The 19,948-nt window shown below is 42.6% G+C and overlaps 1 protein-coding gene across 11 annotated transcripts in view; it reads right to left on the bottom strand.

The window, feature by feature from the left end:
• DDX4 (DEAD-box helicase 4) overlaps positions 1-19,948 on the bottom strand; it is a 103,787-nt gene that overhangs the window by 32,266 nt on the left and 51,573 nt on the right. For 6 of the 11 annotated variants that reach the window (XM_065598927.1, XM_065598930.1, XM_005300845.4 and 3 more), the window contains 4 exons: positions 19,047-19,088; positions 6,835-6,882; positions 6,688-6,732; positions 2,489-2,631 (listed from right to left, as the gene is read on the bottom strand). In XM_065598927.1, coding sequence (XP_065454999.1) covers positions 2,489-2,631; positions 6,688-6,732; positions 6,835-6,882; positions 19,047-19,088 — 278 coding nt within the window. The remainder of the gene's footprint in view (positions 1-2,488; positions 2,632-6,687; positions 6,733-6,834; positions 6,883-19,046; positions 19,089-19,948) is intronic. The other 5 variants (XM_065598932.1, XM_065598933.1, XM_065598934.1 and 2 more) reach the window with 1 other exon arrangement.

The following is a 19,948-nucleotide window of genomic DNA, read 5'->3' as shown; positions in this document are numbered from 1 at the left end:
TCTCAGATTTTGGAAGACACTTCAGATTCTTAAGCCTTGGGTCGAGTGCTATATCTATCTTTAGAAATCTCACATTGATACCTTCTTTGCGTTTTGTCAAATCTGCTGTGCAAGTGTTCTTAAAACAAACATGTGCTGGGTCACAATCTGAAACTGCTATAACATGAAATATATGGCAGAATGTGGGTAAAACAGAACAGGAGACATACAAGCCTCCCCCAAGGAGTTCAGTCACAAATTTAATTAACGCATTATTTTTTTTAACGAGCATAGTCAGCATGGAAGCATGTCCTCTGGAATGGTGGCCGAAGAATGGGGAGGCATATGAATGTTTAGTATATCAGGCACGTAAATGTCTTGCAATGCCAGCTCCAAAAGTGCCATGCAAATGCCTGTTCTCACTTTCAGGTTGACATTGTAATTAAGAAGCAGTCAGCAGTATCTCCCATAAATGTAAACAAACTTGTTTGTCTTAGCGATTGGCTGAACAAGAAGTAGGACTTGTAGGCTCTGAAGTTTTACATAACTGCACTCAAAAACAAAACAATGTAACAAAAAACAACATTTGTAAGTGACACTTTCATGATAAACAGATTGCACTATAGTACTTTGATGAGGTGAATTGAAAAATACAATTTTTGTTTATCATTTTTACAGTGCAAATATTTGTAATCAAATAAAAAGTTAGCACCGTACACATTGTATTCTGTGTTGTAACAGAAATCAATATATTTGAAAATGCAGAAAAAAATCCAAAAATTTAATAAATTTCTATTGGTATTCTATTGTTTAAAAAAATTAATCGCGATTAATCGCACTGTTAATCGCAGTAAATTTTTTTTTAGTTAATTGCGTGAGTTAACTGCGATTAATCCACAGCCATAGTAGAAATGTATAACTTAAAAGGGGAGATATAATAGAATGCTAAACTGTATTATACTGTTCAGCCACTAGGGGGTGTTGGGTGTAAAATACCTTTAAAAGCTAACCTCAGCCATACATGGGAGATCACTAAAGGATCTTATGAACATATCTGGTGTGTATAAGCAAGCTCTGTAGCCACTCCATATCTGGTACAAAAGTACATAACAGGAAAGTTACTACTGTACATCCTACATGAAGAATTAGGAAAAGCTTGGGAAAAGTTCCATGAGATGCTCTCTTTCTTTTGGAGGCTTTCTTCCAGCAGATGCATCCTTATAAAGGAAGAGGTTTCCTTGCTGGAATTGACTCTGAACTATCTAATTATTGCAGGGGAGAAATCTGGACGATATTGCAGAATCAACCCGTCACAATGAAAACAATTTTGAGTTTAAATAACTTTGGCATCTGACCCTTCTGCTGGCATACACCTTTAACAAATGTCATTTCTGACATGTTCGTATGGGAGCCCTATTTAAGACGAAGCTGTTGTCCAATCTACTTAAATAGTTGAAGAGTTTCTTGCACAGGTCACTCACACTGCTAGTTTGTTAAATGAGGCAACTTTTCAGCAATATCATCAAATCCAACTACAGACTCAAATGCCAGTTTTAATTTTAGAAGTGTGTGTTGCAGCTTTTTATATATGGTATCAATGAAAAAAAGCAGATCTCCTCAGGCAGCATACTGCAAGTATTTGATCTAGAGAGAAATTAGTAGTAGTATGTATTTTTGCAGAGCAAACAAATAAAACAAAATTTTAAATTATTTATATAATGTGGAATGTTAAAATAATCACTTTAGAGATCTAATACTGACAACTGTACATCTTTACTTTCTCAAAACATGTTATTTTAGTTTTTTTATTTCTCTCATTACGGACAATGGAAACAGACTATCAAAGGTGAAAAAAATACTAAATTTACTTTAAGGATTCTCATTTGCTTTAAAATGAACAGATTTCAGAACACGCTTTTACTAAAATGTTCCTAATGATTTTCTAGAGGTCAGTATTTTATTCTTTTTCTTTTTTTTTTTTTTTTTTAAAAAGAAAAAATTATTGCAAAGGGGGGAAAAATGGGCTTGTACCTTTTGCTTCTTTGTAGTGTCTAAAGAAGGCCCCAAAAGTTGCTTTGGTTTTTGACTTTAAAAATTAGAGTCCTATTAAACCTGGAAGAATATTATAGAGGTGGTAGTGAAGTTTCACAACACTCAACAGACACAAAGCAGAGCAATTGAGAGGTGAAAGGATTTTTTTTTTTTTTAAGTCAGGCTTTGGTGTGTTTGACAGCTATTTAATTTCAACAGTAATTTGGAAAAAAATTAAGATTCCACTATGTTTGTCATCCTTCAAAGTTTACAAAATAAGTCCCTGAAACTCTGTCCCTCAAAAGAGATCTTCCGACAAAAAATTCAGAGCTCTATTTTGCCATTCATTACATTTATTCATATTTTTATCAAAAGAAAATCTACTTTTTATATATCATAAAGCAGCAAAAAAGGGAACAAACTCATTTTTAAAATACCTTTTGCCAGTAACTTTAATAGAGGACAAGAGTTCACTAACCAGTATTGCTGGTGGAGGATCAAGTCCTGACACTTCCACAAGAATTGTGTCATATTTATCAAAATTAATTCCTGTCTGGTAGTGTGCAAAGACAGCTTCTTCATTGTCAGGTGGAGGTGGAGGCACATAGGTCACCTTTGGACCTTCAGAATACAAAAGAAAACCAATGGTTCAGATACATGAACAATAATCTGAGGGAAAATTTTAGTTAAAGTAATTTGTTCCATTTGGAGCAGCCAAACAATTCAGTAGAACTTCATTAACCTGTACTTTATAATTCATGTATGAAAAAGATTCAATAGTGTGCTGCACTGAGGTTATCCAATACAACTTTTTTTTTTTAAACACACAAAATATACTATTGTACATTTATTGCACAACAAACATTACAATTAAAAAAAAACCCACTTACCTGCAGTTGTCAAAATCAAAGTTTTTGTGAAACATTCTACATGCTTAGCATTTGTTCACTTTTCTCACAAATGGCTCTTCTAATCAATAGAAAGAATTAGTTGAGTTCTACTGGGTAACTAAAAAACCAGAAGCTGAATTTTACACCTTTAAAGTCTTGTTTACACTACAAAGTTTACATTCTTCTGAAATTAAGTCTAGACCAAACTTTGTCTGGGACATCAGTAAGCCATATGGAGCACTTATATGTGGATGCGAGGTGTTCTTCAAGTGCATTAGAAACGTGTTTGCGTGAGAGCAGAAGAAGGGAACGTCTTCCCTACAGAAACAATTGATACATCAGGAAACGCACACACAGCAGAATACTTACAAGAAGGAGCAGTAAAAGCTATAACAAACTGAAAAAAAAAATCTAATATCTAGTACCCAGCTTGGTCACTGACAATGCTGTAAACGTATCCAAATGAGAAGGAAGTATTTAGAAGAGAGTGAAGAGAGTCCCAAGCTAATAACATATGGTTACAGTGCTCATTTGATGCACTTCCTAGCCAAAGACTTCAGTATTCCATAAATAAAGGCTAACGTTGTTGAAATTACAAAATACTTCCGTAACAACCACTTTGCAGCAGCTGCTCTGAAAAAAGTGGGAGAAACCAAGCTAACTGTCCTGCAAGACATGCGATGGAACTCAGTAATGAACTGTTCTGAGCATCATATCAAGAACTGGCCTAATCTGATTACAGTTTGTGAACAAAATTGTGAAAAAATAGATGGCACTGTCACAGCCAAAGTTCTCAACATTGGGCTTAAGAGAAATGTTGAACACATGTTGAGTACCCCTGACGCCTATTTCTGTAGCCTTGAACAAAATGCAGGGAAATCGCTATTTTATCGCTGACGCTGTTGAAATTTGGAAGGAACGAAGTGAGATCTTAAAAAGAGAAATATGCAATGACAGAGTTAAATTACAAGCATTAAAAAAAAAAAACGAATAGGACAAGCACTATCTCCAGCTCATTTTCTTGCAAATATTCTCAATACTCAGTACCAGAATCAATCCTTAACTGCTGAAGAGGAGGAGTTGGCTATGACATGGACAACAAGCAATCATCCCTCCATAATGCCAACTACAGTATATACTTGTACACTGGGGGGGGAGGGATATCTCAGTGGTTTGAGCATTGGCCTGCTAAACCCAGGGTTGAGAGTTTAAACCTTGAGGGGGCCATTTAGGGATCTGGGGCAAAAATCTGTCTGGGGATTGGTCCTGCTTTGAGCAGGGGGTTGGACTAGATGACCTCCTGAGGTCCCTTCCAACCCTGATATTCTGATTCTAAGCCAAATTTTTTTAGTAAAAGAGGGAAGCACCAGAGAAGGGGGTCGGCTTATGAACGGGTATAGAAAGGGAGCGGTGGGACACACACCCTCCCTCCAACAGAGGGAGCAAGGAGAGGCAGCACAGCCAGAAGGGAAGAGGCGGGGCCAGAGTCTCTCCGCTTCTGGCCACGCTGCTCAGATCTCCAAATCAGCTGCAGCTCCAGGGCTGGCAGGCTGCAGCCGTGCCACTAGGTCCTGCCCCCCAGAGCAGGCTGTGGCCGCACCGCCCGGCCCGCTGGAGCATGCTGCGGCTGTGCTGCCCAGCCTGCCGGAGAGCTCCAGCCAGGCCAGAGACATCCTCCCCTGGCCCTCCCCAGGTAAGGTGGGAAGGGATGGGATGATGAGAGTGTGGGGGTCCCAGGCTAGGGTGGGGTCATGCATGATGGGGGGCTGCCAGCCTATTTAATACCTGTATTAAATTGCTTGTTTAAAATGTATATAATGCCTTTTGTCTGGCAAAATAATTTCCCTGGAACCTAACTCCCTATTTACATTAATTCTTATGGGGAAATTGGATTAGCTTAACATCGTTTTGCTTAAAGTCACATTTTTCAGGAACAACAAGGAGTCTGGTGGCACCTTAAAGACTAACAGATTTATTTGGGCATAAGCTTTCGTGGGTAAAAACCTCACTTCTTCAGATGCATCAGGAACATAACTACAACGTTAAGTAAGGAGTTACTGTACCTGCCTGACCACATTGGAGCTGACCAATATGGGTTTAAGCACTCTGCAAATATACCCATTTGTAAGTATATTAATCAAATACTTATAAATGTTTTGTTACTATTTGGATATAGTAAATTGCTTATTATCTGGGCTTTTTAGGCATGTTTTGAGCAATTGTATACCTTTGGATTTAATAAATGAATTTATGGTTAAATTAGTGCTTGGTATTTTCCCATATTAATAATTTCAAATATTAATAGTTCAAACAAATCCCCTTCCTTCAGAGAAGGAATTATAATTGCCAGAGTCACCATCCTGAACTCTTGAGGCTTCACAATCTTGTTCAGTCTTAGCTCCAAGATCTGCCGGCAACCGCCATCCTTTTTTTGTACTAGGAATTATTCTGAGTAGAATTCTCTGCCCCTCTAAAGGGAAGCTCGTGAGAGGAGCCCCTGAAGAGGGACGGAGAAAGGGATGAAAGGGACAGAGTGGCAAAACCTGGATGATGTAACCCAATATTATGACCTCCAAGACATTCATTCGTCTGAGGTGATCTGCTCCCAAGCCTGATGGAAATGGACAAGACAGTCCCCAAAGGAAGGTGGACTAAAGGACGCAACCTTAAAATCAGAAGAGTGGAGGCATAGGGACTGTGCATGGGCCAAACAGAAACTGCTGGCTAGAAATCTCCTACTGGGGGATCAAGAGGCACATGTGCTCCTGAAATGCAGCATCCCTAGGGGGACTACTCGAGAAGAATTTCTGCCTTCTGTCTTCCTTTGATCATGGGATAGGAAGGATCTCAGAGAAGATGCCTTAGACTTTCTTCTTCAGCATGCTTCAGAGTTCCCTGAAGTCATCTACTATCTGCAAGATATCCTGTGATGAAGTGTCATTTGTGCCAATGTGACCCAGCACCAGTGGATCCTTGCCTGTCAACTTCAGAAGCCTACCTAATCTTAGAGTGAGGTCTCTCGTCTTGGCTTCAGGAAAGCAGCATGTTGTCCTGTTGTCTGTTGGTAGCTTGCAGAATGTTCTATTCTTTTCTTCCGAGTAGAATCTGCAGCAAGGATCATCTGTCTTCCTTGAATGGTTGGAGAACTCTTTATGGGCAAGCCTGATTTTCTTACAGGTTGGGGCAAGCGCCACACGTGTCCTAGATCTCTCTCCAGTCCCTTGGACCTGCTGGATCTCACTTTACAAATTCTTGCATCACTCCTATGCTCATCTTTGTGTCTGCCTTTCTCCATGATGCCTTTTAAGCCTGGAATAACTTTACCTATCCTGTACAGCAACTTTCTAACCTTTTGTCTTTCAAGTAAATTCAATACACTTAAGTGAATCCTATTAATCTAACAACTAGAGAAATAATACTTTAAAAATGTCACAAGAACTAGTGCACCAATGTGACAATTCCAAATTCTGGTCACATGGTGCTCTGTGCAACTGAAATGTTTTGAAAAGTTAAGAAAACAAAAACAACCCCCCTCCCCCCCCCAAAAAAAACAAAACAGTATGTGGATTGCCTTAGATTATAAATTCCAAGATGGGCACCCTGTATACCTTGAGGCATTTATAATTTTTTTTTTTTTTTTTTACTATTTGCTTAGTACTGTTCACTGTCACTCAATTATATGCATAGATTAATGAAATCTAAAACAGAATCAAACTTTACAAGTTTGGTCTTCTTGCCTTATAAGTAAGCCTACATACATGTATCCCAATTAATTTCTTAAATTTACCTTGATTATCACCACTTTCTGTTTTGTCGTGTGATTTCCAAGAACCTTAAGTAGAAAAGAAATTGATTAGGAAAAAGAAAGAGAATAGTCAGGCAATAAAAAAAATATTGACTTCTTGACAAGCTACCTTATAGCGAATCTACTTACTTCTTCCTGAACCTGCAATTACTTCTTCGTTGTAACCTCTGTATCCTCCTGTTAAAGTATGTCACATTTATTTTATTTTGATTTGCAAAATAAACGAACACTTCTCAGGCTCTACTGCTTTTCAAAAATTAAAAGTACAGTCACAACAGAAACACGCATGAGGGACAGCATGGAAGATTCTTAGGAGCTTGTAAAAGTAAATAAATGGGTGATAGAGCTGGACAGTTGGCAGAGTAAACACAGTGAGCTAAGGGATCAGGAAAGTAAGGTGAGCTAAGCTAATGAAGACAAGGACCAAAAGTTTGTGTTTAACACAGTGGATAAGGGAGAGTGACCTGACCAAAGCACTGAGTTGAGAAAAAGGATTCTGGCAGCAGCATTCTGACCGGACCAGAAGGAGCAATGTTGCAGTGATGATGACCAGAGGAGAGATGGATGCAGTAATCAAGAAGCAACATGAATGATAGTTTGGCAGTATAGTCAGAAAAGAGACCAGATGTTGATCTTTTGACCAGAGGTGAGGAATCACTCACATAGTCCAGAATGGGGAAGCAAACTATAGAAAGGAAAATTCTATCTTTGGATACCTCAAGGCCAGGGTGGATAAAAAACAAAGATTTAAGACATTTAAATTGCATGTTTTTGATAAAATGCTTTTTGAGGAAAAAATTAAAACTATCTTTAGATAGGTTTAAGATACATTATAGCTCAAATATAGCTCATCATGGAATAGGGATTATAAATTCTAATTCTATAGTATGGAGACAATATATTAATGTAATGTTTAAGAAAAGTTTTGTAAATGAGTTCCAATAGTTCATGGATTAGGGACCCAATCTTATCGGGTTCCACAGGCTTCCATATAGATTATTTAAGGTTAATCTTTCTAGCTACCCAATAGGACTCAGTGCTAGTCTAGAAGATACCATCAGAGATGCTTAGTTTTGCAGGTCTCAAACTGTGGATTTGGGTCTCCAGAGGTAACATGCTTGTTAACAGCAAAAATGTTTTTAAGTAAATAAATAATATACAGAGGTGAGAAACAACAGACCTTAACTCTATTGTCCCTCTGCAAATTTGTGTACACAGAGTTAATCCCTTACCTCTCTCAAAGTGCAAAGTTTCAAAAAGTTCAGTGACTAAAAGCTTGTTGGGGGCGGAACAGATCTGGACAAGGAGAAGAGGTCTGGACATAAATGTGAGAAGTGAGGGACATATGCTTGTTTTGTTAAAATATTATATGTTTCTGTTGAAGAAAAAAATCCAGAATACTTAATATTGTTTTAGTTAAATAAAATAATTTAAATGTCTGTCTGGTGATGTTCTCCTCATAATACAGCATGGCAAGAAAATACTTCAAATATTAATGATTAACCTGTTGAATTGGAGATAGTTCACCTACCAATGACTTGATAAATATCTGCTTCAATTACCTTTGGTAAATGAAATAACCGAACAATCATTCATTTTCTGATATAGCTGTAAAACTAATCTGAAAAGCTTTCAAAACAAATCACTGTTTAAAAATGTATTGTGTGTACCTTCTAAAAATGAAACCTACATCTATCTCTGAGTTGTGAAGAGTATGTATTAAGGTTATAACAACCAACAAGAATCACTTGTGTAGAAAATCATGATTAAATCGAGTCTTCTTGACTAGTGATTTAAATCAAATCCACCCTGCTCAAGGCAACTATTACCTACATTCTTAGAATTTTTAGGTTAATGATCTGCTTGTGTCTTATGGTCTCGAGGGCGAGGAGCTCAAAAAACTTACCTACCAGAACACTTATGTTGCTTACCGTAAAATTCTGGGCTCTTCCCAAGAAACCATCACAATCAAAGTGAAATTTAAGATACAGATTAAAAAAAATAGAATACTCTGATCCATCCACGTGTCCATATTTTTTCAATTGAACATTTTAGAAAGGGAAAGTATGATGTCCAGCTTGGCACAAATTTAGAATTTGTAGAAAAAGCTTTTATATATTGTGACAAAGTTCTGTCCTTGACTCTGTGGGTCCTGCATTTCCTGACGGATTTTTGCTAGCCTCAGAGGCTCACTGTGACCCTCCACATAGCCCTTCTCTCTCTCAAGGGTCACAGTCTACTGAGCCATTTTCATCATAAGCTAGCAAGGGAGGTGAGGAGAAACAACCCTCCCTCACACAGTCTCTGTTGTCTCCCAGTATCAGTGATTAATCAGGGAGGAGAGGGGGGAGCCCGGGCCTGCCCTCTACTACGGGCTCCAGCCCAGGGACCCCAGGTGAGCAAAGCCCACAGGTAAGTGGGGAACATGGAGACCGGGGAGATGGGTCGGAAACGAGAGGGAGTGTGGGCTATATTGGTAGAGAGAAAGGAGAGTCAGGACAAAACTGGGAGGAAAGATCAAACCAGTATCTTAGATGCCTATATACAAATGCGAGAAGTATGGGGAATAAGCAGGAAGAACTGGAAGTGCTAATAAATAAATACAACTATGACATTGTTGGCATCACTGAAACTTGGTGGGATAATACACATGATTGGAATGTTGGTGTGGATGGGTACAGCTTGCTCAGGAAGGATAGACAGGGGAAAAAGGGAGGAGGTGTTGCCTTATATATTAAAAATGTACACACTTGGACTGAGGTAGAGATGGACATAGGAGACGGAAGTGTTGAGAGTCTCTGGGTTAGGCTAAAAGGGGCAAAAAACAAGGGAGATGTCATGCTAGGAGTCTACTACAGGCCACCTAACCAGGTGGAAGAGGTGGATGAGGCTTTTTTCAAGCAACTAACAAAATCATCCAAAGCCCAAGATTTGGTGGTGATGGGGGACTTCAACTATCCGGATATATGTTGGGAAAATAACACAGCGGGGCACAGACTATCCAACAAATTCTTGGACTGCATTGGAGACAACTTTTTATTTCAGAAGGTTGAAAAAGCTACTAGGGGGGAAGCTGTTCTAGACTTGATTTTAACAAATAGGGAGGAACTCGTTGAGAATGTGAAAGTAGAAGGCAGCCTGGGTGAAAGTGATCATGAAATCATAGAGTTTGCAATTCTAAGGAAGGGTAGAAGGGAGAACAGCAAAATAGAGACAATGGATTTCAGGAAGGCGGATTTTGGGAAGCTCCGAGAGCTGATAGGCAAGGTCCCATGGGAATCAAGACTGAGGGGAAAAACAACTGAGGAGAGTTGGCAGTTTTTCAAAGGGACACTATTAAGGGCCCAAAAGCAAGCTATTCCGCTGGTTAGGAAAGATAGAAAATGTGGCAAAAGACCACCTTGGCTTAACCACGAGATCTTGCACGATCTAAAAAATAAAAAGGAGTCATATAAAAAATGGAAACTAGGACAGATTACAAAGGATGAATATAGGGAAACAACACAGGAACGCAGGGGCAAGATTAGAAAGGCAAAGGCACAAAATGAGCTCAAACTAGCTACGGGAATAAAAGGAAACAAGAAGACTTTTTATCAATACATTAGAAGCAAGAGGAAGACCAAAGACAGGATACGCCCACTGCTTAGTGAAGAGGGAGAAACAGTAACAGGAAACTTGGAAATGGCAGAGATGCTTAATGACTTCTTTGTTTCGGTCTTCACCGAGAAGTCTCAAGGAATGCCTAACATAGTGAATGCTAATGGGAAGGGGGTAGGTTTAGCGGATAAAATAAAAAAAGAACAAGTTAAAAATCACTTAGAAAAGTTAGATGCCTGCAAGTCACCCGGGCCTGATGAAATGCATCCTAGAATACTCAAGGAGCTAATAGAGGAGGTATCTGAGCTTCTAGCTATTATCTTTGGAAAGTCATGGGAGACGGGAGAGATTCCAGAAGACTGGAAAAGGGCAAATATAGTGCCCATCTATAAAAAGGGAAATAAAAACAACCCAGGAAACTACAGACCAGTTAGTTTAACTTCTGTGCCAGGGAAGATAATGGAGCAAGTAATTAAGGAAATCATCTGCAAACACTTGGAAGGTGGTAAGGTGATAGGGAACAGCCAGCATGGATTTGTGAAGAACAAATCATGTCAAACCAATCTGATAGCTTTCTTTGATAGGATAACGAGCCTTGTGGATAAGGGTGAAGCGGTGGATGTGGTATACCTGGACTTTAGTAAGGCATTTGATACGGTCTCGCACGATATTCTTATCGATAAACTAGGCAAATACAATTTAGATGGGGCTACTATAAGGTGGGTGCATAACTGGCTGGATAACCGTACTCAGAGAGTTGTTATTAATGGTTCCCAATCCTGCTGGAAAGACGTAACGAGTGGGGTACCGCAGGGGTCTGTTTTGGGACCGGCTCTGTTCAATATCTTCATCAACGACTTAGATATTGGCATAGAAAGTACGCTTATTAAGTTTGCGGATGATACCAAACTGGGAGGGATTGCAACTACTTTGGAGGACAGGGTCATAATTCAAAATGATCTGGACAAATTGGAGAAATGGTCTGAGTTAAACAGGATGAAGTTTAACAAAGACAAATGCAAAGTGCTCCACTTAGGAAGGAAAAATCAATTTCACACATACAGAATGGGAAAAGACTGTCTAGGAAGGAGTACGGCAGAAAGGGATCTAGGGGTTATAGTGGACCACAAGCTAAATATGAGTCAACAGTGTGATGCTGTTCCAAAAAAAGCAAACATGATTCTGGGATGTATTAACAGGTGTGTTGTGAGCAAGACACGAGAAGTCATTCTTCCGCTCTACTCTGCTCTGGTTAGGCCTCAGCTGGAGTATTGTGTCCAGTTCTGGGCGCCGCATTTTAAAAAAGATGTGGAGAAATTGGAAAGGGTCCAAAGAAGAGCAACAAGAATGATTAAAGGTCTTGAGAACATGACCTATGAAGGAAGGCTGAAAGAATTGGGTTTGTTTAGTTTGGAAAAGAGAAGACTGAGAGGGGACATGATAGCAGTTTACAGGTATCTAAAAGGGTGTCATAAGGAGGAGGGAGAGAACTTGTTCACCTTAGCCTCTAAGGATAGAACCAGAAACAATGGGTTTAAACTGCAGCAAGGGAGGTCTAGGTTGGACATTAGGAAAAAGTTCCTAACTGTCAGGGTGGTTAAACACTGGAACAAATTGCCTAGGGAGGTTGTGGAATCTCCGTCTCTGGAGATATTTAAGAGTAGGTTAGATAAATGTCTATCAGGGATGGTCTAGACAGTATTTGGTCCTGCCATGCGGGCAGGGGACTGGACTCGATGACCTCTCGAGGTCCCTTCCAGTCCTATAATCTATGAATCTATGAATCTATAAACTTAACTATGAAAGCTGACTTTTTGGAAATAAGGCATGTACAATTCCCTACTTCCCCACAGCAGCCCCCACTCAATATCTTCTTCACAATTACCTCAGGGCCTCCTTCCTTGCACCTGATATGGATTCGTACTACTTCGTTCCTCCAACAGCACAGCTCCCTCCTACAGCTCCTCCTACACCCACCCCGCACTGACTAACAGAGGCTTTTAACTAGTTCCAGCCAGTCCTTAATTGGCTTCAGGTGTCCCAATCAAGCTAGCTGTCTCTCCTGCCTTCTAGAAGGATCTTAATTGGCCCCAGGTGTCTTGATTAATCTGGAGCAACTGCCATTTGGTTACCATGGTATTTGTTTAGCCTGGAGCTAACTTACCTGTTCCTCACTACTTTACTGTAGCCATCTGGCCTTGCCCCATCACAATATACACAAGCCATAAAAACGGTTACTAACCTTTCCTAACTGCTGTTGTTCTTCAAGATGTGTTGCTCATGTCCATTCCAATATAGGTATGCGCACGTCACGTTCACCATTGCCAAAAGACTTTTTCCCCCCCATCGATATCTGTCAGGTGGACTCTGATGCCTCCTGGAGTGGCGCCTGTTGGCCCGCCCTTTCCTCAGTTCCTTCTTGCTGGCAACTCCGACAGAGAAGCAGGAAGGTGGGTTGTGGAATGGACATGAGCAAACATCTAAAAGAACAACTGTTACCGAAGTGTTAGTAACCGTTTTTTCTTCGAGTGCTTGCTCATGTCCATTCCAATATAGGGAACTCCCAAGCAAACACTCAGGTGGTGGGGTCAGAGTTTGAGACACACGGACTGGAGGACTGCTACACTGAAGGCTGCATCATTCCTTGCCTGCTGAGTAAGGGTGTAGTGTGCCGTAAACGTATTGCTAGACGACCAGGTGGCCGCCCTGCAGATGTCTACAATTGGAACATGGGCCATGAATGCCACTGATGAGCTCTGTGACCGCGTGGAGTGTGCCGTTAAACATGGGGGAGGCACTTTTGCCAGGTCATAGCACGTGCTCATGCAGGACTTCATCCAGGAGTAAAACCTTTGAGCCGAGATGGGGCTGGCCTTCATCCTTTCTGCAGACAGACAGAAATAACCGGGTGGATTTTTGAAAGGGTTTGGTTCTTTCTATATAAAAATCCAAAGCACCTCTAACATCCAAGAAGTGCAGCTTCTGTTCTTGTTTAGCCTTATGGGGCTTAGGACAGAAGACTGAGAAAGACTTCCTGTTGTGGAAATGGGAGACCACTTTCGGAAGAAATGAGGGGTGCAGCCGCAACTGCACTTTGTCCTTGAAGAAGACTGTAGGGCGGCTCAGAGGTGAGGGCTCAGATCTCCGAGACCCTTCTAACTGAGGTGATTGTCTTCCAGGACAAATAAATCAAGGGACATGTTGCTAGCAGCTCGTACGGTGACCCTGTCAGTTGTGATAGGGCCAAGTTGAGATCCCAGGGGGGCAGAGGTTGGCATACCTGTGGATACAGGCGCTCCAAGCCCTTTAAGAATTAAGAGCTAATTAAATTGGAGAAAACTGATCTTCCGTTCACTGGAGGGTGGAATGCTGATATTGTTGCCAAGTGGACTCTAATAGAGGACACAGCTATACCTTCCCCTTTCAAACGGAGCAGATAGTCCAAGATAAAGGAGAGTATTGCTTCCAGAGGGGAGACCCCTTTCTGAAGCGACTAGAGTGAGAACCTTTTCTATTTTGCTAGGTAGGCCATTCTAGTTGACTGCTTTCTGCTGCCCGTAAGTACCTCTTGGACCAGTGCTGAACAGGCTAATTCCATTTCGTTCAGCCAAAGGTGCCAAGCTGTCAAATGCAGAGATTCCAGGTTCGGGTGAAGCATGTGGCTGTGGCCCTGGGAGATGAGGACTGGCCACATTGGGAGATCAACTGGGATGTCTATGGAGAGGTCCCGCAGGGTTGTGAACCGGTGTTGGCGTAGCCATGCTAGTGCTATGAGAATTATGTGTACCTTGTCTCTTTTGACGTGGAGTACCACCCTGTGGAGGGGGATTGGGGAGAGAAAGTGTACATGAGTCTGCCCCCGCCCCACCATGGCAGTTGGAAGGCATCTGAGAGCCCAGACTGTGACCCAGGTATGAGCAAAACTGGGGGCATTTCCTGTTGCTCCTGGTTGCAAACAGATCCACCTGGAGAAACCTCCACCTCCGGAAAATAGCCTCCAGGACGTCTTGTCGGAGAGACAACTCATGATGACTGGTGAAGGACCTGCTCAGGTAATCCGCTAGCTTGTTCTGCGAGCATGGAAGATAAGCAGCCTCCAGGTGAATGGAGTGGGATAAGCAGTAGTCCCAAAATTTCAATGCTTCGAGGCATAAGGGAGATGATCAGGCTCCCACCCCTTGCTTGTTTATATAGAACATTGCCATGGTGTTGTCTGTGAGGACTGATACAGACTTGCCCTGGAGCTTGCGGCAGAACACCTGGGAGGCAAGGCGCGCTGCCCTTAGTTCCCTGACGTTGATATGCGGGTGTACCTACTCTGGTGCTCACAGACCTTGTGTCCCAAGGGGCTCCAGGTGGGTTCCCCACCCCATAGCCGATGCAACCGTGACCAGCTCTATTGACGGTGCAGGCCCTGCACATACTATATCTTGATTTAGCCACCCCTGAAGGGCATCTTGCGTCGCTTGGGGAAGAGTGAGCACTCTGTCTAGCAGGTGATGCCCCGGTATGTACACCAATGCCAGCCACAGCTGTAGAGGACGGAGTCCAAGGCATGCATGCTGCACTATGTAGGTGCAAGAGGCCATATGCCCAAGGAGTTTACGGCAGTTTCTTGCCCTGGTGGTGGGGCATGCTAGCAGGCCTTGAATGAGTGTTGAGATGGTCCTGAAGCATCCTTTTGGCAGGGAGGCTCTTGCCTGGTTTGCATCGGAGATATCCTCTAGATAGGCATGAGCGTGGACTTCTGCTCATTGATCAGAAGGCCCAGGTTCTCGAAAGTGGACCATACAATCTGCACATGCTGTTCCACTAACTCCCTGGATCAACCTCTCACCAACCAGTCGTCCAATTATGGGTAGACCTGCACCCCTCTCCTTCTAAGGAAGCCCACCACCACCGCCATACATTTTGTGAAGGCTCTCCAGGCCACCAATAGACCAAAGGATAGAACCTTGAACTGAGAGTGGTCCTGATTTACTACAAACCCAAGGTATCTTCTGTGCCGCTGGAAGATAGCTATATAAAAATACGCATCTTTCAAGTCGAGGGCGGCATACCAGTCCCCTGGATCTAAGGAAGAAATAATTGTGGCCAGAGAGACCATGCGGAACTTCAGCTTCTTCAAGAACTTGTTGAGGGGTTCCTGAGGTCTAGGATAGGTTTGAGATCCCTGTTGGATTTTGGGATCAGGAAATAACAGGAATAAAACCCCTTGCCTCTTACCACTATGGTAACCTCTTCTACTGCTCCTGCCCTTAGGAGTAACTGCACCTCTTGGGCCAGGAGATTTTTGTGAGAAGGGTACATGAAGAGTGATGGAGAGTGGGAAGGAGAAACTGCAAGGTGTATCCCACTTCTACCATGAGGAGCACCAGTCAGACATGATGGTGGCCCACGCCCAGTAAAATTGGAACGAACAGTCCAAAAACATACAGGTAAGATATAGGTTATGGACTGGTGCATCGTCCTCAGGCATATCCTCAAAAGTTTTGTTTGTTGCCTGATAATTATCTCGTGGGCGCAGATGTCGAGGCTGTTGAGGAGTGAGGGGTCTGTCTCTTTCTGAAACCCCTATTCCTCCTTTGTCCAAAATCCTGCCTCTGGTAGGGCTGGTAGAAACAGCCCATAGGCTGCGGCTTAAAATGTTTCCGGGATGGGGAGGGGAGACCCAATGATTTCAAGGTTATCCTTGAGGCTGTGGAGCCGGGAGTCAGTTGTTCCGAAAACAAGAACTGCCCCTCAAATGGAAAGCCCTGAAGCATTTGTTGGACCTCATGGGGGAGGCCAGACAACTGTAGCCAGGAGCTCCTCCTCATTACCACACCTGTGCCCTTTACCCAGGCCGCCACATCCATGGCATCTAGAGCCACCTGTAGGGACGCCTTGGTTATTGCTCTGCCCTCTTCAGCCAAGGCCCCAAATTCCTCCCTAGAGTCAGCTAGCAGGAACTCTTTGAACTTCTGGATTGCCAACCAGGAATTAAAATAGCAACAGTTAAACAGGGCCCGGTGGTTAGCAATTCTAAAATGAAGGCCCCCTGTGGAGTACACTTTTCTTTTTTGAAAGGGGATAGAGGGGGCACCCTCGCCTCCCAGGGTGCTGAAAGAGAGCGTCACTCTGTGGGAGACCTGGACCACTTGTGGCCAAGGGGTTTACACTGGCCACTGAGGAGGCATCTGCCATTGGCCAGACCCACCCTACTGGGACAAATCCCTGGGTCTTGCCCGCAGGGCATCTGTGATCCACTCTGGATCCAGTTCCTCACAAGGCATATGACTGCATGCGATTCTAAGCCAGAGGACCCACCCCTAGATGACCAGGGCGGTGCCGTGCCCGGTGGTGCCAAGCAGCGTCTCCGAGGAGAGTGGTGCCACAACAAATAATGGTGCCACCATGGGGAGCTTTGCCATGATGGAGAGCAGTGTCTCAACGACAAGTGGTGCAGATTGCGAGCAGTGCCATGGCAAAGAGCAGCATGGAGATTGCGATCAACGCCTGGAGTATGAGAGGTGCCAGGAGTACGACCGGCGTCTAGGTGGGGTGCCGTGTCACTGCAGTGAGTGTGGTCTCCATGCCGACTCCCCTGATGATGAGCGGGATGGAGAGCAGTGTCTTGCCATCATTGTGGGCTTACTCAGGGCTGGTGCTTGCCCTTTTGTGGCTGGAACCAGTGATGCCTGGTTTATTCCCTGCAGCCCTCAGCTTGGGGACAGCAGTGCCAGGACAATGAAGAGGTTTTGTGCCTCCTCATATGCCTCTAGTGTTGGGAGTGCTGCCAGGGTCGTGTCCACTTCTTGGCTCACCCTATGTGAGGAGCCTCTTTGTGCCGGACTCAATGGTGCTGGTTGAACTGCCTCCAAATGGAGAGTGGTCTGCCACAGATTGCACTTTCTCAACAGGCTCTCTCAAGGGGGAATGTCCCTGATCAGACTTTTTTGGCCACTTCTTCAGCACTGGTGATGGTGATCAGTTCCAAGTCGTCGGCGCTGGAGAAGCATGCCAGTGCCGGGAGGACGCTGCTGGGGAGCCAAAGCCATGCGGGTGTCCCAAACAGACACCTGCACACTCCTGGTAGAAAAAGGTGATTGGTACCGGGTCCGGTCGCTGCTCTGAAACGGGACTGAGTGCTGCCTCCATAAGTAGGAACTTCAGAGCAAGGACCAAAAAAAGAGAGAAGATCAACTGAAGTTCCTACAGATCTGGCACTTATCCTGAATATGACCATCTCCCAAGCACTTTAAACAGCTCTCGTGAGAGCCACTGACTGGCCTCTGCTTGAGGCACACCACACACAGTTTGAAGCCCTGGGATCGAGGCATGGCCCAGGGCCTGGGCGGGTGCTTACCGACGAACTATCATTATACTTATGCTAACAAACTAGTTACACTTATCTACTATCTATTTACAGGAAGATTACCACTACGGGATTCACTTGCTGAGCAAGAGATAGGAGTATTCCAGTGACCGCCACAGATGGAAAGAAGGAACTGAGGAGGGGACGGGCTGGTAGGTGCCTATATACCACACCATGGAAGAACCACTCCAAGAGCTGACCTGACAGATAGCACTAGAGGGGAAAAAAGTCTTCCAGCGACAGTGCACACAATGCACGTGCGCCTACATTGGAATGAACATGAGCAAGCACTCAAAGAACCATTAGAAATTTCTTTTCTTAAAATGTAAATAAAGGTATTCCAGCAAGTTCTAAACACAAAACAAAACAGTGCTCCATAGTTGCTAGTGACAAAATGAACTGGTGTGCTTGGGATACTAAAACTATCCTACGCCTGTCTGGAAAGCAGTCTATATTCCTTTGTCAGTGGGATTAGTGACTATCTAAAAAGTTAAATTGTGAAAGAATCTTGATGGACGGAACTAAACAACATTGGAGAACTAAGAATCATACCTTTTTTAATTACATACAGAGGCTAATCCAAATGGTTTGATGGAAGGAAAAAGATAGTTGACAGCCAGGACTAGAGATTAAGCATATGTACAGTACCCTTACTTTTAGTGTAGTATCTTAATATATTAAATAGCTAGCTTGCCCTGCCTGCACCCCAAACACTGCGGCCACATTGCAAACATTGGTCTAGTGTTCGAAAACCTAAAACAGAAATGGACTGAACTGATTAGAAATCAAACTGGCTACTATATTTTCATTATCCAAGATTAGAGAAATGCAATCGTAAATAAGTAAGAGTGAAAAGTAAATTTACTTTTTTTTTTAAAAAGTTTCAGTTTTAACAAAGTTATTTGGTACAAAGTGAACGAGGAAATTTAACAGGAGTACTTATGACACCTTAGAGACTAACAAATTTATTAGAGCATAAGCTTTCGCGGGCTACAGCCCACTTCTTCGGATGCATAGAATGGAACGGCTGCTACTCTGAAAGGAAATTTAAGACACCAGTGAAATGTAACTTGACAATGCCACTTTAAGATGCTTCTGCTAAATTCTAGCAAATGCATCTTAATATTTTTGCTTTTCTGCATTTAAGGAGCTCACAAGCACTTTCCAAAAAATGATAAAATAAATCTCAGTTTCTCAAGATAGGTATTATCCCATTTATAAACAAGGAAAATGAGGCATGGAGTGACATATGATTTGCCCAAGCTGTCAAAGAAAATAAGTATCAGAGCTAGGAATACACAACCCAAACCTCCTGACTCCCTCCCTTCCTTTCAATCACTAGTGAATATACACAGTCTTTGATAACCCCAATACATAAGCAGCTGACCTTTGCGTCCAAATCCTCTGCTTCTATTATTGTCATTATCACCTGAAAAACAAAGGCAGAATTATTTACATGTAATTGGGTGTAACAGTGCTTCACAGATCTTAATACAATATCTTAAAGCTGTTATGACTACAGGTAGCAGAAAGCAGGATCCCTTCCCAGTAAGAAAAATCTGGCAGCGGTTTTGTCAGTCATTCATTATCCATCCACTCAGTAATTCTTTATGTAAGAACGTCAACTCCTCCTTTCAAGCAGCAAAGGCTAAAAAAAGAAAAATCAGTAACAAGCAGTCCATAAACTCATTCCATGCCTTCTCTATTGTAGAGACTTTTAGGTCATATATAGTTATGGGACAACAGAGAGGACTTACGGCTTGTCCACACTACAAAGCCCTTCACAACACCATTATTCCAATAGAGCTCTGTAGAAGAGACGCAGAATAAGCAGAGAGAAGTTGTTCTTCTGCTGGCATAGCTACACTATGCACCAGCTAAGCCGGAAGAAACACACTGTTAGTATTGTGCTGTCTACACTGAGGGTTTTGCCAACATAGCTATGTAATTTTTTCATACTACTAGCAGACATAGCTGTGCTGGCAAAACTTAGTCTACAAAGTCTGAGTGGAAAGGAAGGACAATGATAAGTACTTTCAATTCTTTGTCTCCAGTTGTCCCATCCTACAGGGAATACCTCAGTTCATGTGATAAAACAGAAACTCCCACCCAAAAAGCCACCCTGCGTTTAATTATGGCACATTTTTTCATTTTGTTCATTAACATTATTTTTCATCCCAAAATGCTATTGGAGAACCAATGGTCCATGCAATGTTAAATGTGTGGCAAATATCATGAGGGTCTCTTACTGAGAATGGAAAATACAGTACAACAATCATTAACTTGAAC

The sequence above is a fragment of the Chrysemys picta genome, chromosome 6 (assembly GCF_011386835.1).
Source record: "Chrysemys picta bellii isolate R12L10 chromosome 6, ASM1138683v2, whole genome shotgun sequence".
Taxonomy (NCBI): Eukaryota; Metazoa; Chordata; order Testudines; family Emydidae; genus Chrysemys; species Chrysemys picta.
The sequence above is the reverse complement of the archived record's forward strand: the minus strand, read 5'-3'. Positions and strand labels throughout refer to the sequence as shown.